General features: G+C 42.8%; 1 protein-coding gene across 1 annotated transcript in view; it reads right to left on the reverse strand.

Annotated features, from left to right (window-relative positions):
- LOC137899796 (contactin-associated protein-like 4) overlaps positions 1-12,103 on the reverse strand; it is a 50,221-nt gene extending 38,118 nt beyond the window's left edge. Inside the window, exons 1-3 of the mRNA XM_068743836.1 lie at positions 12,022-12,103; positions 10,445-10,447; positions 3,215-3,325 (exon numbers count right to left, since the gene is read on the reverse strand). Of these exons, the coding sequence (XP_068599937.1) occupies positions 3,215-3,325; positions 10,445-10,447; positions 12,022-12,103 (196 nt within the window). The remainder of the gene's footprint in view (positions 1-3,214; positions 3,326-10,444; positions 10,448-12,021) is intronic.
- Positions 12,104-23,651: the final 11,548 nt, after the last annotated feature.

The following is a 23,651-nucleotide window of genomic DNA, read 5'->3' on the forward strand; positions in this document are numbered from 1 at the left end:
TGTCCAAACAAACTGCCTTCCCCAGGCTGATTGGTCAAAGATATTTAGCTTACTGAATCAAAACTGATTTTATTTCCAAGACAACGATTACAAGTGGGCGGCATAACATGCTCACAGACAGACAAGAGGCTGATCAGTCGATCAGTGATGCAATCAGCTGTCTGTGCAGATTATGCTTCAGTAAAGGTGGCATCAATACACTCAAAGCAAAATGCAGGACGGGTTCTCTGGTTACCATGGGGATGGCTTAAAACCTTCCATTTCGGCATGAATTGAAATAAAAGACCTTTAACTGCTTAATTTCTATTGAGCGACACGCATTAATGGTCTTGTGCATGACATTTTCTTTTGTCTGGAGTAAAAGATGTGTGTTTTTACTGATTCAGTCGGGTCACGGCTCTGCAGGTTGACGACGCTGGAGGAAGTTCTCTCCAAGCTGGAGAGTGGGGCGATTCCATGGGGCATTAATTGTATTCGCCTGGCTTCAACAGATGTTCCAGTGTGCATTTTGACCCCAGTTTGTTTGCTGGGCTGCACTGACGACTGTGTCCAGACCCCTAACCATGGCCTCTCAGCAAATTGATGATACTGTATTAATTGTGCACTTTGTACATTATTATCTAACTAAGAATAATAAGTCTTGCAAGGGCAATTGCTTCCTCCTAGTCTCTTGCAGTGGGAATGGAGGCAGCATTGTGATGAAATTAACCCACCACCATGTGTGAACACTGCTGTCAATCCCAGCCCCCATGTGGGCTGACCAGCAAAGACGAGGCTGAACGGCAACAAAGCCAAGAAGACATGTGGGAGTTTTGCAGCTATCAGATCCCAGTTGGCCACTTGGCCTCAATTTGAGTCTGTCATAATTACTCTGTGATGGACAGGGCGCTTCATCTGGCAATGCTTGTTGGCTTTGTATTAATTCCCTGAACCTGTTCGTCATGAGAGAGAGCGAGTCAGCAATGGCTCCTCCACTGGAGCAATATCCTGATAAATTCACAACCCGGCAAACTCACACTGCAAACAAAGGAGGTGAACACTTATTGCAGATACTAGCTGGGTCTCAAAAGATATTATGTTTCCCATAGAGCATCAGTAAGAGGTCATCTGCTTGCTGTGGGCTTCACTGAACCTCCTATTGATTATATCAATAATAGTGTAAAATGATTCTCAATCCCAAGTTTAAAATTTTGGTACAAATGAGTGAGGAAGGAGTTTTTGTTTGTTTTTTTACATCTCATCTTAGTTTTGATTTTAAAAATGTTTTACTTTTCCTGCAACACCCATTGTTAATTTCAGATTTAATTAGCAGATAACCAGATAAAGAACAGTCACAAAGCAAAGTCTGCAACAAAGTGAAAACAGCTTGCCTCTAAATTGCTTGCAAATTAAAATCTCAACCAAAAGCTTGTGCCAACAGCTTAGCTTTCTATGCATTTTCCCCGCCGTACGTTTTGTGAATTTTTAGACAATGGTTCCCCTAGACTGGGAGGCTGTTCCGATTGGTCGCTTGAGGTGATCTGGATTAAACCCCTTGTCTCCAGCAATGTCAATGAGCCTGCAGACTATGGCGATCAATTTGGTGATGAGATTGGATAGCTGGGTTGCTGCTGCTTGCGTAGCTGTTCTAGCATGTTTGCTCACATCAGCAAAGATGCTTTTTGCCCAAAGAGGATGTCTTAGACTTGCTTTGCTGAGCTCCTAAAACCTCTGACCGTTTTGTGTGTTTGAAACTATGATATAAAATATAGTTAATCCAAATGCCATCCGTTTTAATATGGATAACTCCCGTGGCATTCTTGCCGAACCCTCGCAGTGACCCACTTTGGGAATCGCTCCAGTTCCAGCGAGCTTCTGGACCTGGTCCAGTTGCATAATTGTCTTTATGTCTCTGCAGAGTCTTCAAACCTGACGGATGTGGATAACAATGTGCCTTAAACATCAATTTCATGCAAGTATTCAAATATGTTAAAAAATAATGGCTGAGACACCATGACATTTGCTCAGAATTACATTGTATTGGTTTTTCTCCATTCTTGATGATTCTTGGGTGAATCATTCTCCTACAGCTGGATTTCTAAAGGGTCAGTGATTGTTGTCTGCTCTGGCCTTACTGTCAGCCACTGAACACTGTAAATCAAGAAAAAAAAGAGTCATGATGATCCTTAACAGACCTCAGATCAGCAGGCAGCATGGAGCTCCCGCTTGACTCTTTTTTGTGGTGGGTGAATCCCGACTCAGATTTATATCCTTACTGAGAGGAGGTAGCCCTGTATAGCATTTTGATGTACTATCTAGACTAATACAATTCCAATCCCTTTCTATCCATCTTTGTCAGCTGAAGTTTTCCTTTTTAGATATTGTGCTATGTGTGTCACAAAATGGCCAATACTTTCCTATACAGCCCACGGAGCTGAACACATTTGAAAGACAGTTTGCCCAGATTTTGTGTACTGAACCTGTTTCATCAAACTACGGCAGCATTTTTTTAATCCACGTAAGTGTGTGTGTGTCAAGTACTTTTGGGTACAATCTGGCTCCAGCTTTAAGACAAAATTAAACTGCTCTGTTGTGAATACACTGGAAACACATTCAGACCCTGGTTCAAATCGAAACTCTTTTGTCCCTCGCAAACTTTTAGTAACACCTAATTGTTAATCCCCACTATAGAAGAAGCCAAATCAACAACATCATCAAATTAATGAGGCGCGCTACACCAGAACAAAACTTATTAGAAGAAACCAAATGAAGTCAACATCAGAAGGGAGTGTGCAATAAGGTAGCACCATGCGAGTGCGTGGGATGCAGGGAACACATGAACATCTAGCAACCAAAGGATGCCTAAAAACAATTCACTAGACTTAGAAAATATAAATTAAATTACAATAATATGCCTTTAAAAAATGATCCCTATGAATAAACACGAGCAAATATATCATGTTTACCAAATTAAATATCTGCTGGGTGTTTTGTGTGTGCAGACAAATTTAATCTACCCACTAAATGTAAAGCCAAAGAGAAAATAGTCTCTGCAGGGAATCCTGGATACATCAACAGTGAATCACCGGCGTCCCATCCTTTTTAACTAATAAGATATTTATGCATTCTGGGAAATAAAATCACTTAAACTTTGAAAAAATAGGAAGTACTCTTGTCTGCCAATTTAATTGAAAAATTAACTACGGTATTTAAATGCAGACAAATAAATTCTCACCTTCTCTTCTATTGACCTTCGCAAAGACCGGCCCGTGGCTGCTGGTTAGCTGGGAGGAGCTTCTGAAACATGTCGATGGCAGATTGGTCACCAGCGGGCTGTCACACACCTCTGTTAACCAATCAGAAAGCAGAAAAAACATTCTAAGCACAGATTATTTGTTGACCCTACGTGGTCTGATCATATTCAGCGGTATCTCATGTTTTCTTCTAATCAAAAAGGGCGAATCTGAAGCCCTCTTAAGGATAGGACGTCCAACAGAATCTTATTATTAACACATTATCAAATGTTGACTTTTTTCCCATGATTGCTGTGTGAGTTTTAATGGGTGCAGTTTCCTACTGCTGAGGAGAGGGTCAGTTCAAATTATTCATGATGCTTTTGGAAATGCTTGGTCCCGTCTCCCCACTCTGACAATGAGGCTTCAACCAAAATTACTTTGTTAACATTATTGTACTTGATTTCAAGCCACAGAGGGATTTTCATTACCTGAGGCTATAAACCACCCAGTGTTGACAGTTTTGAACAGCCTGTCATATCCACCGAGGTCTACACAGTCCAACTCCTCTCCTCTCTGCAGACACTTCAGAGTCTATTTCCATTTAAGCTCAGGTCATTTGCTGCAACTGCACACAGAAATTAATCTTTAGGAAACTGTCACACGCTCCTTTCCCCTCTGCTCACCCCTGATGGTTCACATTAGACGGTATTTGCGTGTGAAATGTGTTAAAAAAAAAGGCAAATTCAAGCAAAGCAGTGGAAATCATACTTCAAGTCCGAGTCCCAGTTGGATGTCCGGTTTGATGAATGACTTTAAGAATGACGTTTTGACAGATGGAACACATATTTCCTTTTTTGGGTCGTGGGCTAATAGCAGTGCACAGGGTGTGATGTCGGAATGTGACAATACCATATCAATGTATGTATGGAGAGCTGCAGGTGAGTCTGTTCCAGCAATGTGGCCCCTTTCTATTGGTTCACACAGATGTGTGGGCGTGTCTATTTGAGCTTTAGTGGCATAGCTTTAAGCCTGAAGGCTCATGTCTTATCCGGCAAAGCTGTAGTGCTATTTTCAGGGTGAACGGCGCCACTTTCCCCCGCTCCCTGCACCATCCCAGCTACCATACCTTGAATGCCTCATCTGTTTGTATGACAGCGATAACACGATTTTGTGATGCGCCCGGTGTTTCGGTTTCAGGCACAGATACCAAGTCCATCCTCCTGCAGTAAACTGAGTCATCCAGTTTACCATTTCAGTGAAATAACTGTGTGCCCAGAGGAATGACAGCTGATCCAGAGATGCTGAATACTGATGAGGACCATCCATCACTTCAACAAAGTAAAGGTGAAACGGTTTAGTGCGGCGTGAGTCCCTCTCTCTCGCGCCCATATTGCAGAGTTTAACGGTTGCTCCCATGCAGTCGAGGGGTTTCTCTATTATGTATTATAAGGTGAACGTTCACCCGCTTCGTAGCCTCTGTGAACACTGATCTGCAGAAACCAACAAGGTGAGCGAGAGCACAAGACTCCAAGCAACTTTCCAACCTAGATTGGAGTTCCACTTTACTGATTAGGGGACCTTTGTATCAAATTGCTGTGCCTGTGTTAATTTTGTTATATTAATAAATGGATGGCTACGCAAACATGTATTTATTTATTTATCAATCTCAGAGTAATTACTTCCATTCAATACCGTACAAAGCAAAGTAATGAAAATTTACCAGGAGGTTTAATTGGAGGTCTTTTTCTATGGGAATGAGCATCATTCCCTCGACGTTTGACTGGCTCCCAGTTTGAATTTTGACAGATGTGTTTTTTCTTAGGATTTGTGAGCAAGGACAGAACTGAAAAACTACCGTACTCAGCACCCCAAGGCCTCTTGAGCAACTCTCAGATCCGTGAATCTGATGAGCAGATGATTCCAGAGCTCCTGTTTAAGATGCTTTGTAAACTATAGCTACACTGCAACAGCTCATAATGACTGGGAATCGCAGCAGCAACCTCTCATGGTTAAATTTGCCCTGAGCTCCTATCACGACCAAAATGTTATTTCCATCTCCAATTATTGTGAGAGAAAATGCATAGTGCTGAAGTCCGTTTTCATGCAGGATAAATGGCTAATTAGCTGCTGTCGCTGCAGCACATTAAAGCACATCTAAGCCTACCTCTAAATGTTCCTGTGGTGGTTTGGACAATGATGTGGGTCTAAACTTCAATACCACTAATTGCAGTATCTGCCCACGATATTCAGACTGTAATCAAACAAACACAGAGAGCAACACCGTCGCCGAGCCGACACAGCCAATCCACATTTTAATGCTGTATGTTTGCTGTTTATTTGCCATGTCTATTCATTTTTATTAAAATCAGGTATTGCTGTGTAGTTGCAGACAAAGTTTGCGCCACACCAACATTATCAGGGTTTTACAAAAGGATTAGATTCCAATGTCGGCTGTGTGGAAATATTTTCAATAACCCCAGAGCTTTGCAAAATGAGTTGCATAATCTTTTCTTAATTCGCAATGTTATTATTATTTTTTAACTCTCATGAAACATATATGTTTCACACAGTCGCCTGCATTTCGCCTTGCAAAGGAGTCCCGAAACACTCCCTGCACCTACTTACTGCACACAAAGGCACCGGGCTGCTGTGTTAACGCAACAGCAATAAAAGAGCCCCGTTCATCGCATTTATAGAACCACAATACCAAAAAATCTATTTCGGCTGATCGCCTTTCCCGCTGAGTTTCCAGACCGTAGCCAGGGGAGCAGGGATGTTTGATTTTTCTCCTGGGCCAAAGCCAATTCTTCGTAACCCCTTTCACCTTTACAGCAGTTGGGAAGAAAACGCATTAGAACTTCTGTTCGGTCTTAAGAAGCCGCCGTTTTTGTTTAATGGCAAATTATAACCTGCACTGCAGGTTTACTGCTAAAATAACAACTTTCCGTTCACTCCTTCTTTCTTTCCTGCTCCACTGATTTTTCTCCCCTGATACAAGTTCAGCGACACACTGGCCACATATGGACGCACCTTACTTTGCCGTTTTCCTTTAAGGAGCGACGCTGCACTAACAACAGCCGCCACTATTGTAGTTAAAGAAAACAAGAGAAATCTTACATGCAAAAGAGTGTCCTTCGGTGCATTATAGTAAAATGCCATTGGTTATTAATGGCATTACATTTCTATTACACTTCTCTAGGTCCCGAGAGTTCACTCCTCCACATACACTTTGCCATGTCGCTTGATCCGGGAAGAGAACTGCTGACCCTCTGATTAGTAGAAAAACCTCTCTACTTGGGCAACAGCGCCAGAGTAACTATTATTATTAGGAGGTCAATAATTTTAGAAAGACAGGACATTATAAAACAAATATTTTCTTTCCTTCCTTGTCATTTATTTCTTCTGATTTTAAATATGCATGAGTGGTAGTCGTGCGCTGCGCTGAGCAGAGCAGCAGCAGGAGGGGCATATATACAGAGAAACTGCTGCGTGTGGCCTGTGGTAGCTTTGGGTTCAGAGGTGCTGAATGAGACTCCAGCTCAGCTGTCGGGTAGAGGCTGAAGGAAGGCTGAGCTTTGTCTTTAGGGACTTTATCAATTATGGTGGAGGGACGGGGAAGGATGGAGCAGACTGACTGTTGCAGGAGAGACACTGAGGATCCGGTCAGCGGTTCCGACCCTCTCTTTGTTCAGCACAGAGTCCAAAAGGTGGGGCATGATGGTACGGAACACACCGACAATACGACTGGCCACGAAGGCGACCGCCAGCTGCCGAGGTTTGATGCACTCAATGCAGGCCATCAGCATCAGAGCATCCTTACAGCGCAGGCTTATTCCTTCATCATGGAGGGGATCTGCCTTTTTAACAGCGGCACCACACTATTGAAGGAATCACAGACATCTCTCCTCCTTACACACCGGTATGAAGAACCCTAAAGCATCCAGGCATAGGGTTTGCATTTTATTTGGAACCAACTGAGGACAAAGGGGACAGAGCATCTGCAGTCAGTCCTCTTTTCAACGTCAAATAAATAAGTATATTTTTAACTGGCGGTATTTTCATTCTTCCTCTACGCTGTATTGGTTGTATTATTTTGAGTCCTTGTGTAGGACTTTGTGTAGGACTTTGCAAGTAGGCTTTTGGAAGTGCTAGAAAAATAAAGATGATTGTTATTGACTGCAGAAAAGTGACGACATTTCAGTTGTACTTGTATTTCTGAGGAGTAATTTTGTGTATTTGACCAGTTTGTGGGAGGAATTAGCGTCTTTAAATAAGTGACAGATTGCGACGGCTGCAGAAGAGCAGGGTTTTATTGCTGGAACGTGTGCTGCTGTGCACAACAGTGCTGAAGCAGTCTGAAGGTGAGATGAGGGGAGTTAGGCGAATTAATCTGACATTACACACACAAACACACACACACCAAGTAAAAAAGCAAACCCACTGATGGGTGAAATGAGAGAGGGATTTGGGAGTGTCACTGCATGGTTTAAACACGAAGGGCTACAATGAATGTCCGCGGTGCGTTCAACCAAAAACCTCCACTTCTCAGCATTCCTTTGTGCATTTATCATCTCTTCTACCAATACCTGGCTCTACTTTTTCTCTCCCAATCACACAATGAGGAACTATTTGCTATTTAAATTGTTATTCTCTGTTTCACTTCATACAGTATGGTAGGTTTGGGCAGTGTTCTGCATTGCTGCACCTTTTTCTTAATAAAAAAATGAATGTGTTTTTGAATGTTCTCTTTCTTTCTCTAGCTTTTCATGAGCTTGACTCTCCGGGGCTGCTGATATATTGATGTTGACCTTCATCCATAATACCATAATGTTAACTATTTGCAATCATAATGATAAAGAAAAGCAAAAAAAAAAAGCTTGGTCTCTTGTATTGTGAATTCAAACAGAAGGAAGCTTTGGGGGAATGAATCAAAATCCGAGATAGTCTTTTTTTATGCTACTTCACTCCGTCCCTAATTAAATAATTAAATTTGGTAATTAAAACTCCACCTGCTGATAATGATACTAAAAAACTGTTTAAACAAGAACAACTTTGGTTCCAGGTTACCAACAATTTGGGGACCTGTTGTATGAACATGGTTTCTAAAATCGAAACCCATTTTAAACAGGCTTAATAATACAACTCACTGACTTACTGACAGCTGCTACTACTGACGTGTGTTCCGTTCCTAACGGCAACACTAAAACACCTGCTAAGTGCTAATGCGTTACAGATAACGACCCCACCGTTATAAAGTAATGCCAGTGTGGCGAGATAGTTCCAGAGCTCAGTGTGACGGACTATGGTTTAATTGTTGTCTTGCTACTTATAATAACATTTTATTCAATGATATTTATCAAATGAAAACAGTATCTCATAAAGCCCCAACAAACAGGTGAGTATTTCATATTTGCTAGCAGATGATACATACATCCTCCGTGCACTGGAGAGTGATAGTGAAAATGTGGCTGAATATCAGGGTGATAACAAGTCATCTGATAAAAGGACAGGGCCCTTTGATGAATGGCTCTGTTTTTAGGGAGGCAGACTTTCACCAGGGACCCGGCCTTGAGCAAACACAAAGTCCCTGCAGGTCACAGAGGCAGATGGATGGACTGCAGATCTCGGTCGCTTTAATCGCTAAACTACTTGTCCCTGGATTCATGAATCAGGATTCATGACTGGCAGCTCCAGACTCAAATGCTGCTGCTGTAACCTTGACTTAATCAGAACCTCTCCACGACTTCCCATTTGCAAAACACATTTTCATAAATGACGGCATAGAAGAGAAGTAGGGGCGATTTATCCTCCGCTAATTCACTCTTTCCTTAGAGTGGTTTGTTAAGACTCTACTGTCTTGTGAAGCATAAAGGACAGCAGGGATTGTGGGAGAGAGAAAAAAAAAAAGCCTCACACATTCACAACAAGTTGAATTTATTCAGAGGTCTAGGCTATCTCGGTGCTAACCACTGAAAAGCACTAAATTCTGATGAGGCAGGGCCATTTGCATATGAAGCAGGAAGCTAGGCCAAATTTAAATCCACTCCTCTCAACTCCTGATTTCTAATCAACTTTGTCTCGGTCTGGTCGTGAACCGGAGGAGCTGGATCCCTGAAGTCGTAGACAATAACAGTGCTTCCATACTTCTGATCGCCGAATGCACAATCCCCAGTCTGAAGCCCTCTGAGAGGTGAAAGTGAAATGAGAGTAAATGTGACATTTTAGAAGATGTGTCTACCTGTTTGCTGCTTTTGCCAAGATGCTGACACGAGAGGCGAATCTCCGCCTGGGCTCAATAACGTTGAGATCGGCTATGAAGGTGCTGATTATTTCTAGTGGTGATGATGATGATGAAGATGACAGATGAATGATGATGAAGGATGTTAAATCCTCACCATCATTGGTCGTTTGCTCAAATACTTCAATAACTTCTGTGTCTTCCTGACCGGGCGGCCTGTTTGCCTGACTAATTATTGTGATTTATTATTTTGCTTCTTTTACTCACAAAAGCTGTGTAGGCGTGATGCTGTTGTTCTGCAACAAAGGAAAAGGGTCGAGCTTTTTGTTGAGTCAACTTAAGCAGACATTAATCATAGCCGAAGAACAAAGAACTGCCAAAGAACACATTTTGTCATTGCGGCATGAAGAATTGTCCCCTAACTGTTCACATTTTTTTGCGGTGCTCTTTGTAAAGCAGATTTTCAATATGATGAATAAAGCTTGTTTGTTTTTTCTTTTTTTGGGGGGGGGGGAGGGTTACAACCCAGATGGGGTTTTGTATTTCTACCAATTAGGTATTGAATTCAATGTCATTGAGGGAGCGTTGGATTAGACTTTGTGATGATGCTCTTTGGATTGAAAGCCTCTGTGGCATGAGGTTTCCGGGTTAGGGTTACCCCGTCAAATAAAGTGAGGACAGGGGCTGTGCGTGTGGTGCAACCAACCAAGCCCGAAACTGAAACCTGTTCCTGACGGCTTCACCTGAACGCAGCTTGAGAAACAATGAATAACTGAACGTGACACACAAAAAAAAGTTTACGTTTCTCAAAGGTTTCTCCTGAAAGGTGCAAATAGTTTTTCACATAGGGGGGGGGGGGGGGGGGGGCTACAGTCTAGTAACAGAGAGAGCGGGAGCAGCGCTGAGGATGATGGATGTGACAACGACAGTGACAGAAACCCACCATCTCTCAGGCATAAGCCATTGAATGTGAAGATTTACAAATTGAAACCTTCTCTTTGCTTTAGAAGCATAATGTAGACAGAGGGAAGATCCTTAAGTGGTTGACAAATGATCTGCTTTATGTGAGCATGCCGCAGAGCAAAACACATGAAGCACAGAAGAGTGATGCAATAAAAATTCAAGTCGTGATTTTTGTTTTGTTTTTTTTTGACTCTGAGATTGTAGTGTCTGAGCAGAGGGAGATGATGCGCCCATTTTATCTGGACGTGGGTCAATTTTATTTCACGCTATCGCCCTCTATTTTACAGCTGTCTTCCCAAATAGCCAATTTATTTTTGGAAGAAAAAAAAATGTAAATGCAGCCAACCGTATCTTTCTTCCTCCATATCCATCAGGTCTTCCGTGCAACCAGCTGAATAACAATGTGTGAAAATGCTCTGAATCCATCACGTTAGTGATTTTGGTTTTTTTCCTTCAAGTGCCTTCAGCATTGCGATGATGCCTGCAATGATTTACAGTGTGGGTCTCAGGGAGAACACAATAATTACAGAGGAAGGCTCATCAGATTTTTACTGAGCCACTACTCCAGCATAGGCTGGAATGATTAATTAAAACCCTCCTGAGAGGAAACTAACAGCTCCTCTCAGGGTCCTGAACACAGCGGGAACACGAGAACAACCTCCTGCACTTGTTGTGAGGTGAATTCTCCAATTCCTTGAAATCAATTTTTACTCACAGCTATTAAATAAAAAACGTTTTCTGTTCAAGCCCCTTCTGAAATCCTCCCTGCGCCCAAGAAGACACTTTTTTAGGATTAAATTGGAGCTAAAGCGGCAGCACCCTCCTGTGCAACTCGCCAGTATCTTCACCAACAAACCGCCGTCTCCCATCCTCTCATGAGAAAACATCGAAAGCTGGAAGCATTCAAAGCAACGCACAAATTGTGTGGTTTGTTGTGTCTTGGAACTTGACAGAAATAACTCCCTGGAGGCATGCAAGCTTTCCTTTCAACAACGAAACCCCCCATGGAGGTCTGATCAGACACAGCCAGCTGTTCCTCTTCCTGCATTCACATGCAGGACAAACTGCATGGGCTACGACTTCTCCTCAATATGCAGGAATGGGTCGCAGCTCGGATCAGAACCTGCATGGCAGCTGCTGCTTCAGCCTGAGAGCTCTTGACTAATGACCGCAAAAGAAGAGGCAGATTTTATCTGACTTTTTATCTTTTGGACAGAATTATATGACCAATTAATCAGTTGGACGATTTGCACTATTTTTTTAAAGCAATTTTCTTGGTTTTATTGGTTGATGGAGGTTTTTGTGGTGACTGATCAATGAATTAATGAGAAAGTATAACTGGCATATTAATCAATACTGAAAACAACTCCTAATTACACCGACTGTGGATGAACTAATACAATATTAGACATTAGTATGATGATGATGGTTAGATAGATAGATAGATAGAACTCTTTTTTAGTCTGAAACATTTAAACGTCATCGCCACCCTCGTGCGTCACGTCCCATCTCCTTCCATTGGAAACGCATACCCTTGCAGCCAGTGCAACAATAATCCACGGGCTTCCCTCTCAGCTCAACGCCGCGCTCATCCTCTCCACTCACCTCCACCTGTCCCACGGGAGCCGAGCAGCAGCGCGGCGACCAGCGCAGTAATCCCAGCGAGTTTTACACTCCACAAATACATGTTGAATCAACGAGATGGTGTCTGGTATATTCCCGTCAACCGAGGAGGAGACAATCCTTCCCCCTCTTCTCCTCTGCTGTTGGCTGCGTGTCTCTGCACTCCTCCACCTCCAGCTCCGCTCCGGTGCGCTCTGGTGCGCTCCGGTGCGCTACGCTGCAGCCGCCCCGCTGACACTGTGACGGGGGGTGGGGGGGCTACCGGTACCAGGTGGGGTGGATGTTCCCACACCGCCTGCCTTCCGTGAAATGATGGAAGGGAAAGAGGAGGGAGGGCTTTTACGCGACTGTTGCGGGTTCAAGTCGAATCCCACCTCTCTCGCTGGGATCCCAAAGAGGCTCGGAGTCCGAGGACTGTTTCAGCAGCGCAGGAATCAGCTTCGTCTCTTGTATTGTGAATTCAAACAGAAGGAAGCTTTGCTGGAATGAAATAAACTCCGAGATATGCGCCTTCACTCCGTCCCAGTTCAGAGTTGAACTTCCAGCAGACCATCCATCCATTTATGTTCTTGTAGAGGAGATTACCTCAATCACATACAAAAAGCTTAAATCAGTTTCTAATCATTTTCGAATTTTGACTCAATTTTATGGTGGGGACAGTCCTGCCACACTGTGGGCCGCACTTAGAGTGAGCGATAGAAACCATTCTGAGCGATCAAACACCATTCAAAATGGTATGTTGCAGAGATATAGGGAAGGTTACATACTGAAGGGCTTATGAATCCGTCACAGTCTAACTTCGCCTCCATGATCGTACAGGAGCAAAGGCTTATTTTGGCTGAATTCCACTCGGCTTGGCTCCTTTTTCCTGCTCCTGTGTAGCCCACCAATGAAATCTAACAAGACCTTAGCGGCGAGCCAGAATGCACAGCGAGGCACCCGGTTCATTTCCCCATTGATGAAGTGAAGTGCTGACTGATGAAGCTGCTGCGTGATCATATTCAACCAAGCGTAAGGAAAAAGCTGGCACCAGACACAAAAGAAGGTTCATGCCCTGTAAAAGAGGGGTGCTGTGGATCTGCATTTTCAGCTCATGCATTAATACAGAGTCTCTCTTTTTTCTTCATCAGATTGGTGTGTGCAATTACATGACATCAGAATCAGAATAACTTCATTGTCAATGAGCGTTCACAGACTAGGAATTTATATCGGTGCAATTGTGCAACATGTAACATAAGGCAACGACAAATACCAAAATGCAAAATGCATGAATGACACACTGTGTTTCTCCATGTTTGCCACCATATAAGATTCAACTGGCTTCCTTTAACCACCAAACAGGGTGCATCTGTTACTTAGGAAGACAGTCAGATGCACAGGAAGCATTTGTGAGGCTGTGTTAGTGCAGAACTGCATCTGTGCGAACACATGTGATAAAAGCATCCTTGTTAACACAAGTGTGAATCACCACAAGAAAACAGAGGACTGTGAAATTGCAAAGACTAATGAGGGATCCTTTCTGAATTCTGCTGCTGCTACTGGAGGACTCACTAGTTAGCAGTGAGCTGCAGTGGAAGCGATTCCTTATAGCCGTTGGTGCTTGTTGCTGTATCAACCCCGAGGTGCACAATGTGCACCATGAGCACAGGCGCACCTGACTGAGAAGGGACCGAGGATGTTTCTGTAAGAGAAATGTTTGGATCATTGAGAAAGAAGACGAATAAAAAAACAACTAGGCCTCAGGAAAAAAGACTGATGCAAGCCATCGCTTAAAAATACTGAAAACAAATATCCAGGTATGTAAAAAGTGTGGAGGTGTGCGTCAAACGAAATGAAATGTCTCAAACTAGAACTAGAACCAGGAATAATTCAGACAGCAAAACGCAACAAAGCATCCCAAAAATATTCAGAAAAAAAACCTAATATTACTTTTGATTTGATTGAGTGATAGTTGAAAAATTTATTTAAAAAGAGCAGCTCTGCTTTCTCACACCATGTGTTTTTTTCCCAGCTGGTTTCAGGTCTTTTTTCAGATTTTCATCTTAAGAAAATATCTTAAAATCTTTCTCAAATATGTTTCATCTCAATTTGCCTTAAATGCCAATGTTTAAAACGCTGGACGCTTTAATCATTCTGAGGAATCCATTTATTGCTATAATAAAGCTGATCGAACAAAGCAGCTTTAGAATGAGGAGGGCATTAATGTTATTTTCCTCTCATTTTCTGTCTTTTTTTCTTCTTATCATTGGCTTTCTGAGGACTTTGCTCTTTTTCTCACCACATGAAATAAATGTGAAGCAGGGAAAATACTTCTGAAATTCAAAGAGCAACTCTTTTCCTCCCGGTGTGACATTGTGCTGTACATAGAGCCGTAATTTCACCAAAGCCTCTTTTCCAAAATGCAAAATTAAATTGAAGCCATTTGTCCTCTTGATTATTTGTGGCCACATCTCAAAGATCTGTGGAAATTGCCTCGCAATTGCGCGGGACGTAAAACCATTGGACGGAGGTGTGAGAAAAGTAATTTTCCCAAGCATTGTGCAAAAGCATAGTCTCATCCCGGCCGGCTGTATCCGACGTGCCCGAGACATCTCTAAACTGCTACCTCCAATTCTGCTTTGAATACAAACCCGTTTGATTATTGTTAGTCTCATTGCAGGCTCTGTGTGAATCCCATGCACCTTTTACTCGAAGGGAAGCTGGAATGGAAACTGTAAAAAGGCCTGCGTTTAAAGGAATGGAAAGCTGCACACTTCCAAGTTTATTCCAGTTTTAAAGTCGACCGATTTTTAAAGCCTTGCACTGATGACAGGAGGACGGAGGATGCAGCTTGCTGGCTTCACATCTGTCCGTCTACATGAACTCATTTGAATAGGATTCTGTAATGAGGATTGGAGTTTTAGTCATGCTAACACTCTAGCAGGGACAGCCGCTCTGGAGAGAGTCAAACCTCAGTGAGCAAAAAGCAAATAAATTAAGCTTCCTGGATTTGTAATAAGCACCAGTACAAAATCCAAGAAAAAAGAGCAGCAGCAGCAGCAAATGTTATGAAACCTAGAATTCATCTCGCTATCGGGGTAATGATGCCTGTATTTAACAGGAAGATCATCTTTTTCCGGATAATGGCATAGAGAGATTTATCTCAATGAGGACATTGCTTGTAATTTATGTCCTTTCGTCATAGAAACTCCATCTGATCCTGTGAAGACTGCAATCATAAAGTCACTTATCTTTTTACACTTCAATGGAGCACAATCACATTCATTTATTAAATCATTTGCCACCATCTCTTAAGGGAAATATCTCACTATCTCATTTATCAATGCTCTCAATCAATTACTAACATTTGTGGGTGTTGTGTGTTTGATTACTTCCTGTTTTATTTTGTAACAGAGGTCTTGTGCTTTCCTTATCTCTGATTTGTGCCATCCTGTTTGCTCCTCTTGTGAGTGCCTGATTATTTCCACCTGGCTCCTCTGTGTCACCTGTTTGTCATCCACGAGTCACTCGGTGTGATTTACTCTGCGAGTCCTCCTTAAAGTTGTTGGTTCATCGTGTCGTGTTTCTTTGTAAGTAAATATCCTTATTTGCTTTTTGACTACCGGTAATTCCTGGACTTTATTCTACTTTAGACATTTTTTTCTGCTTCCTTGATTAATTTAAAGACATTTGACACTATTGACCTGCTTAGTTTGTATTTTGATTTGTTTATCTTTAATTCACTGAATTGTGAATCCTTTTCTCTGGCTTCTGTCTGTGTCAAGGCCCTCAAAACTGTATTTTATGCTGCAGGGTAAGTAGGGGGGGGGGGGGGGGGGGGAGTTCTGTGGGTCAACCACAGAAAAGTAGTTTTTGTGGTCAAGAATCTAACATTTTAAATGTGATTGAAAACCACTTTTGAGTGGAGCTGTTGTATAAATCAATGTGTCTTTGGTAACTTATTCTCATCAATTTATTCATTATCTTGTTTACTTTCCCTTCAAATTGCTCCATTTGATATGTATGATTGTTAAAGTCTCCTCTGGATGTATCCAGGTAACGGTTGCCAAGCCAGATGCCATCTACCGCTGGTCGTCTAGTCATTCTTCTTCTCCCTACGATGATGATGATGATGAATATATTTATTAGATAGAATGTTAGAGTACAAGTACAGTCACACAGTAGCATGTATTACAGTACAAATAAAGTCAAACATCCTGTCTAAGAGGAGCATTTCAAAAAAGCCCTTGCGGTCTTGTTTCCGTTGAAAGTTCTTCGTACATAAATCATCCACAATTAACAATACAAATTTAACAATACAAATAAAAATAAAACCAATATTAAATTACTCAATTGATGCAACGTAACATTAGAAAAACAAAAATAAAATGATTTTACACCGCCAGTGCAAACTAACAATTAATCTAAAATAAATTACACCACTGATGCAAAATGACAATGAATGCCAATAAATAACTTACATAAATTACAATAAATTACTAAGGCAATTAATATGTGCAACGTAGGTGGACAAAAAAAGGAGGGGGGGTTTGATCCGGAGAGAGTCGTGATGACTATCTCCGTTTCTGTCCCCCTAAAAGGTGTATTTTTAGGGCCTTTTTGAAGGAGGCCAAAGAGGTGCATGTTTTGAGGGCAGGAGTCAAACCGTTCCACCCTTGGGTGGCCGTATTGTAAAAAGATGATTTACCCATGTTAGTCCTATAGGAGGGGATAATCAGGTTGTTGTTTGAGCTCCCTCTAGTGTTGTGGCTGTGGGTGTCACTAAATCTGTGGAGGTGTTCCGTCAGGTATGCAGGGATTGAGGGGACTGAGGGCAGAGCTGCATTGACTATTTTAAATGCCAATCCCATTCTGAGCTGTTTAACCCTGTCTTCTACCCTGAGCCATTTTAGGCTAGCAAAATGTCCAGGAAGAAGGTGGGTCATGGGCCCCAGATTGAGGAGTAGCCGAATCAGTTTGTTTTGGGAGGTTTGGAGCCTGGTTTTCAGGGACATTTTGATGTTTGAATACCAGGAGGTGCTAGCATAGTCAAAGAGGGGCTGAACAAGGGCTCCAGCAAGCGTCCGGAGAGCACTTTTGTTGACAAAAGCAGACATTCTGCCCAAAAATCTTGTTCTTTGATTGACTTTTTTGATCACCTTAGTTGCCATACTATCGCCAGACAGGTATTTGTCAAGAACACAGCCCAAATAGGTATCTCTTCTTTGCTGGAGATTACTGTATTATCGACTGTGACCTTGAAATCATGAACATTTATCTCACGTAGAGAGTGTTTAGACCCGAAAAGAATCGATTCGGTTTTACCAAGATGTAGTGACAGTTTGTTATCGGTAAGCCAAGTACGGATTCTGGTGACCTCAGAGCTGAGAGCCTCCTCAACCTGCACTTTGTCCTCTCCCGGAATCAGGAGTGCTGAGTCATCAGCAAACAGGAACAATTTGCAGTTACAGGCAGCACTCATGTCGTTAATGTATAGGAGGAACAGTAACGGTCCTAGAATGCTGCCTTGAGGAACCCCACGGCTCACCGGGAGGGACGAGGACAAGGTTCCGTTTATGTCTACCATTTGTTCTCGTCCCTCTAGGTATGATTTCATCCAGTTTTTTGATGTGCTATCAAAACCAATCGCCCCTAGTTTATTCAATAGGATTGAATGGTTAACGGCGTCAAAGGCCTTCTGGAGGTCCAGCATAACCATGCCGCAGTATTTGCCCGAGTCTACTTCACGCTTAATGTAGTCGGTCAGATATATGAGGCACGTGTCAGTGGAGTGGGATGTTCTGAAGCCTGATTGGAATTCAAAGAGCAGGCTATGCTCGGCGAGGTAGCGGTTGATTTGCTCCTGGATTATTCTCTCCATAACCTTTGAGATGGAACAAAGGATGGAAACAGGGCGGTAGTTGCCAGGTTCTAATTTGTTTCCTTTTTTATACAGAGGGATAACCCGCGCCATCTTGAATTCCTGTGGGACGTGGCACTGATTGATGGATAAATTTATCAGATGGGTTACCACGGGGGCGATAGAGACAGCTGCGTCTCTGAGGAACCGGGTGGGTATGTTGTCAAGGCCTGTGGCCTTGTTAGGTCGAAGGGCAATTAGTTGTTTTAGCACATCAACGATATTTACAGGTGAAAGAGAAAGTGTCCTTTTTAGCACCTAGCTTCTCATAGTGAGTTTGGATGTGGTCAGAACCATACAGACGTGAATGCGGGGGGAGTTTGCTGACCAACAGGGTGGCAATAGTGGTGAAAAAGCTGTTAAAACAATTAGCTACCACCAACCTGTCGGTCTGGAGCAAACCACTTGAGTTAATGCAGATATTACTGGTTTTTGTTTGGAGTCTGTTGCTGCAGCCTAATTGTTTTAGGGCCTCCCACAGTTTTTGTGGGTTGCTTTTGTTTGCCTCAATGTTCTCATTTAAGAAATTCTTTTTGGCATTTTTTATCATTTTGTTAACCTCATTGCGTAGTTTTCTGCTTTTTTCAAGTAGTTCCTCGTTGTTGGTTTTTCTGTACTCAGAGTAACATTTGTTTCTGAGCTTGATAGCATTCAATATTTCCCCCTTCATCCAAGGTTCTGTACGGGCTCTGACCCGAACAGCTGTTATGGGTGCTATCTTATCGATTACAGACAGAAATGCAGATTTAAAGGAAGACCAGGTCCCCTCGACAGAGGCGGAGTTTAAAGTTTCAGACCAATCAGTTTCCTCCAGCGCTGTTGTTAGAGCTTCTGGGGAGTAATGCTTCATGGTTCTGCAGTTGATTGTGGTGTGACAATGGGCTGCAGGTCTACGAATTTTTCGAGTGCAGAAGATCATGTTGTGATCACTTAGATTGCACTCGATGACACCACTGTTTTTGATTCTAGATTTGTCCGATGTCAGGATTAGGTCTATGATGGTTCTAGAAGTGGTGCTTACCCTTGTAAATTGCTGAATCAGCTGGGTAAAGTTATGCAGATTACAGAAGCTGCTGAAGGATTTGAAAGTCGGGGTGTCTTTCCGAAGGACATTGGTGTTACAATCTCCTATCAGAATGACCTCCGAGCTTCCCAAGCCGATCACATGCTTCTCCAATAAATCATAGAATGAATTTTGGTCTGGGGGTCTGTATACTGCGCCAATGACCAGAGGTTTAGCTCTGGGATAAATGATCTTTACCCAGACAGACTCTGTGTCTGTTCCTAGTTCTGGTAGAACGGTGAAGTTGAGGTCTGATCTAATGTAGATGCAGACCCCGCCCCCATGACGGTCCCTGTCCTTCCTGATAACAGTGTAACCCTTAATCTCAATCTCAGTGTCTTTACAAGAATCATCCAGTTTGGTTTCAGAAAAGAGAATTCCAACCTTACCGTTGCCGAACATCGGTGCTGTAAACCATAGTTAGCATATACTGCAGATGAGTCCCAGGGGTCAGTGGAATAATTGCCTCATTTACCCTGACGTCAGCCTCGCTTTGATATTGAAATCTTTCCGCACTGTATGTAAATAGATGCACGCTCATTAGGATCCCTCGCGCCCACAGACACTGAATTTCTGCTCTCCCTCTTTTGCATCAATTTAGCCATAGCTTGTGCGGGAGTTCAGGTCCGAGGCCATGCCATCTCCTGGGCATCTAATTCCTTATTCATGTTGACTTTTCTTTTCACCGTCACTTTTTCCATTCACATATTGATAAGCCTTGCAATGTGAGACGAGTGAAACGACACACTTTAATGAATCGTGCAAAGGAAGGTGGCGTCTGTGGACCTGGAGTGCATCTCTGCCTATTTGTTTTTACACGCTCGCTAATCAGGGCTACTTGTAGGCTGCATGCATGATCTACTTTTAAAGTTACCGGGGGGCTGCATGGGGAAAATTGCTATGTAGCTAGAAGTAGCATAATAGATGAGCAGTTGGTCAAGAAAAGGTCTAAAGAAAACTTTTCTGCATGACCGGCATAAGTACTTTCCTGTTATTGTCGACGCCACTATTTCTCTGTGTCTGTATACCAGATGAAGCTATCAGCAGTCTGGCGTCCTGGAACTAAACATGCAAAAACACTTTATAAAAATGTCTATATGGTTGAAATAGCTCACTATATATATATATATATAAAGGAGAAATGACTGAATGGCTAAAAGCATTGAATAAATAAATGCAAATGGCCTGACTTTATGGAAGAAGTATAATCATGACAACATCAGCTAAAAATAGACAATGATAAATAAAAAAACTGTCCAGTGTAGGAGGGCTCCACTGGCAAAGCCAGAGGCGCTACATCAGACCATAAAGGTCAGGGGCCGCTGCTGTAAACCATGAATTGATGAGCAGGGTCGGGGTGTTGGGTTAGTGATGGTTGGCAGGTTTTGGATCTCAGCGTCCAGATTGACCCGGGAACATTGTTAATTGCCTTTATTGTTCTGATCTCCAGTGTGGGCAGGGAAGGTGCGAGCAGGCTCGTTTGCATTTCACACAGGCTTTACCCTCTCGAAAGATTTAGTTCTGGTATTACTAGGAATTGAATATTCACGGCTGTGGATTTGAGCGGCACCTTTAAGGTGGGATTTTCAGTGCGTTGCCTGAATACCGAGCTTATTTCAACCCAGTGTCCTTTATGTCAAGGTTAGCTATACTGTAAGATGATGAAATTTCATTTAGGACTTTTCAGAGGCGAATGGTGTCTGTGCAGAACCCCTCCCAAATGTAATTGTAATTTCTGCCGAAAACAGCATGTGTGCTCAGCAAAGCTTCCTTATATAAAAACATTAACAGATAACGTCAAATACCGGTAATCATTTTATTACTTAAAAAGAAATCTGTAGTGAATTATTTGGCAGGATAAGCAAATAAAATAATAATTCTAGGTTCACCAGGCAGTGAGGCCTCGTCAGCTCCTCCTGCTGATGCAATGCTTTAATTTGCTTTGAAATGAAATGAATCATTTTGCTTTGCAGCCAATTCTGGGTGGCCCTGCTGTCCCTTGTCAGGAGATGCAGGAGAAAGAGTTATCCTGCATGGCATAATTTATTTTGCAAAGCAACTGGAGTCAGCCGAGTGATCTATGCGCACTTCTCCTGACTTTTTATTTGCAAACATCTGCTGCCCAATTCTTCTGGGGTTTTGACAGGTTGTTGGGCTGGAAAAATATTCAGTGTCTCCATCACTGGTTGCTCTTTCGAGAACTTTGCCTCATCTTTTATTTATTTTATTTATTAAGTTTCCAAATCGTTCTACGACTCTTTGGGGTGACATGGGGCTTGGACTTCTATACTAACATGCCCTGGCCATAAGACATAGATACACCTCTCTATACGATGTTGCCGAAACCAACCCTCCTATGGGCATGAAGTTATTTATTATTCTATTATTGATGTCCAATAATCCAAGTGCGAGTTGGCAGTGGGCAGCTGTAAAATATTCTGGACTGTGAGGGTTTTGTCGTTAAGCTGAGAGCTGCTTCACATCTTTGTCCAGCCAACCTTGTAATGAAAACAAGCACAGCCCCGAGGTGTAACTTATGAGACCAGATTTATAAAGCAAGGTCACACAAGAAAGGAGAAAACAACAGTCTGTAAAAGTGATATCAGTATCCATGCATCCTGTCTTTGAAACATTCTAATATTGCAGGCTCACCAAAAAAAATCTTAATTTGATTTGTTCACGAAACAGGAACTATCTGGCCTCTTCTGGTCCTTAGTTTTGCTTGATCCATGTATAATTTATTTGCCACATATTCTGGTTTGTTTAAAGTGAAGTTCAGTGTTTCAAATCCTTTGCTTATGTCAACATCTCTGGCAAGATTATTCCAGTTTCCCTTTTTATTTTAGCTAATTTTTTAAGCATCTCCTGCGAAGGGGGTGGAGACCTTTGTCTGACACAGCAGCGCTTAGCCAATCAGAGAGCAATGATGCCCTTTCCTGAGGGGTGACGCTTTCTGATCCTTTCTTTGGTTTATTTAGGCGCTTTCATAATTTAGCTCCCATTTTTGTGTGATTAGGAACTGCTTCTTAGCTACAGCTGTTTTCCTTGGAGCATCTGTTATATAGAATGAAAACAGCTAATTGCATAAAACGTCCTGTGTGACTCCAACTTCACCAGAATACAGTGGGGACTCCGGCATGTTGAAAGAAGGCTGATGCTGGGACTCAAACGGGTAACGGTTCTTGTTGTTCTACGGATTTGTGAACCAGTAAATAAGAGTTTCAAGGTAAGGATGAAGAAGATCTGCTTTCTCTGGTATATCCCTTTACCCAAACAATGTCATAGTTAATTCAGACAATCATTGGAACTCGCTGCAAACACAATGTCTGTCTGTAAAATCTGATAACTTTCCTGTAAGAACGAGGGATTCCATTGACTCTCCCTCTCCAGAAACCCACTGCCTGCATGATCGGCTCAAACACTTCCAGAGTTCCATCCTCTCATTCCACTGAAGGATTTCTTGCCTTCCTCTCTACTCTGTTGATCTCTCTATTCTTCAGTGATGGATGGTTTGCCTTTACTCGGCTGTAAGAGTAAGAGAGAGGGTCATAAAGTGGTGTTTATCTGTGGATCGGTGTGCTACTCTGAGTGGTTGGCTTCCAAAGACCTCCATGAGCACCGCTGTGGGGGGGGGGAGGAGCCGGATCGAATGGAGGCTGCTAATGGGTTGTACTAAATTTAAACGGAGCGAAAAATAAATCTCCTGTAATTATGACTGTGTTCAATTAGCTATAGCATGGGTACGGAGGAGGCCGGGCACTTTGCGGTTCGAGCAAGAGGAGCTCAGGCGTGACGGGTCGGGCATGTGAATTTCACTCGGGGTGGCCTGTTCAAACAGACGAGGTCTGTCTGCAGCAGACCTGACAGCAGCATAAACATCAATGACGATGGGGAGTTTCTTTCACTCATTTGTTGTTGACCTTCCACCTCATCCGCATCCATGAGGTCTCGGAAAAATGCTCAAATACATTGAAAAGAAAGCAGCGTACATGCGCAAACATGAATGGCCACTTACATCCACAATTGTACGATGTAGGTTACTTTTAGGAAATTGAAAGGGAGCAGGTGGAAAGCTCGAGTGAAACAAGAGTGAGACAAAAGCAACAGGAGAAACACTGGCGCGGACATTGAGCCGGTATATGAGAATGTAAATATCAGTATGATGAAAGTTTCGTTCAGCGACGTCGATCTTCAGTGTGTGAACACGAGGAACGTATCGCTGGGGATGAGGTGACGCTCCACGGGAGGCTGCAGGGTGTTGAGAGCTTTGTGGAGCGTGATATTAGGCCAGCGCTTCCCGCCAAGAGGTCCATGAGCCGTGACGACCCACAAGCATCACCGGCCCAGCGGCTCCGAGAGACGGGTTTCCTCAGCCGGAACCAGACACGGAAACAGACGGTGGAGAGTTCGAGCTGTCTTTTTATTGCTCACGTGTAATTATTCTGTAGTTGTGACTTAAGCTCACTGACAAGTGTTAATGAAGGATGAGTAGTCAACCCTCTGCAGCGGAGGCCTGTAGACATTTTTATTATGGGTGCCAGGAGAGCTGGAGTAAACTGGCATCATTCTCTGAATGTTTTACGTTTGAAGATTCGGATGCACCTCAAAACAGGCTGCCTCAGTAACCGAGAAGAAACTAGACGTAGGGTT

This window comes from Brachionichthys hirsutus, chromosome 9, assembly GCF_040956055.1.
Source record: "Brachionichthys hirsutus isolate HB-005 chromosome 9, CSIRO-AGI_Bhir_v1, whole genome shotgun sequence".
NCBI lineage: Eukaryota > Metazoa > Chordata > Actinopteri > Lophiiformes > Brachionichthyidae > Brachionichthys > Brachionichthys hirsutus.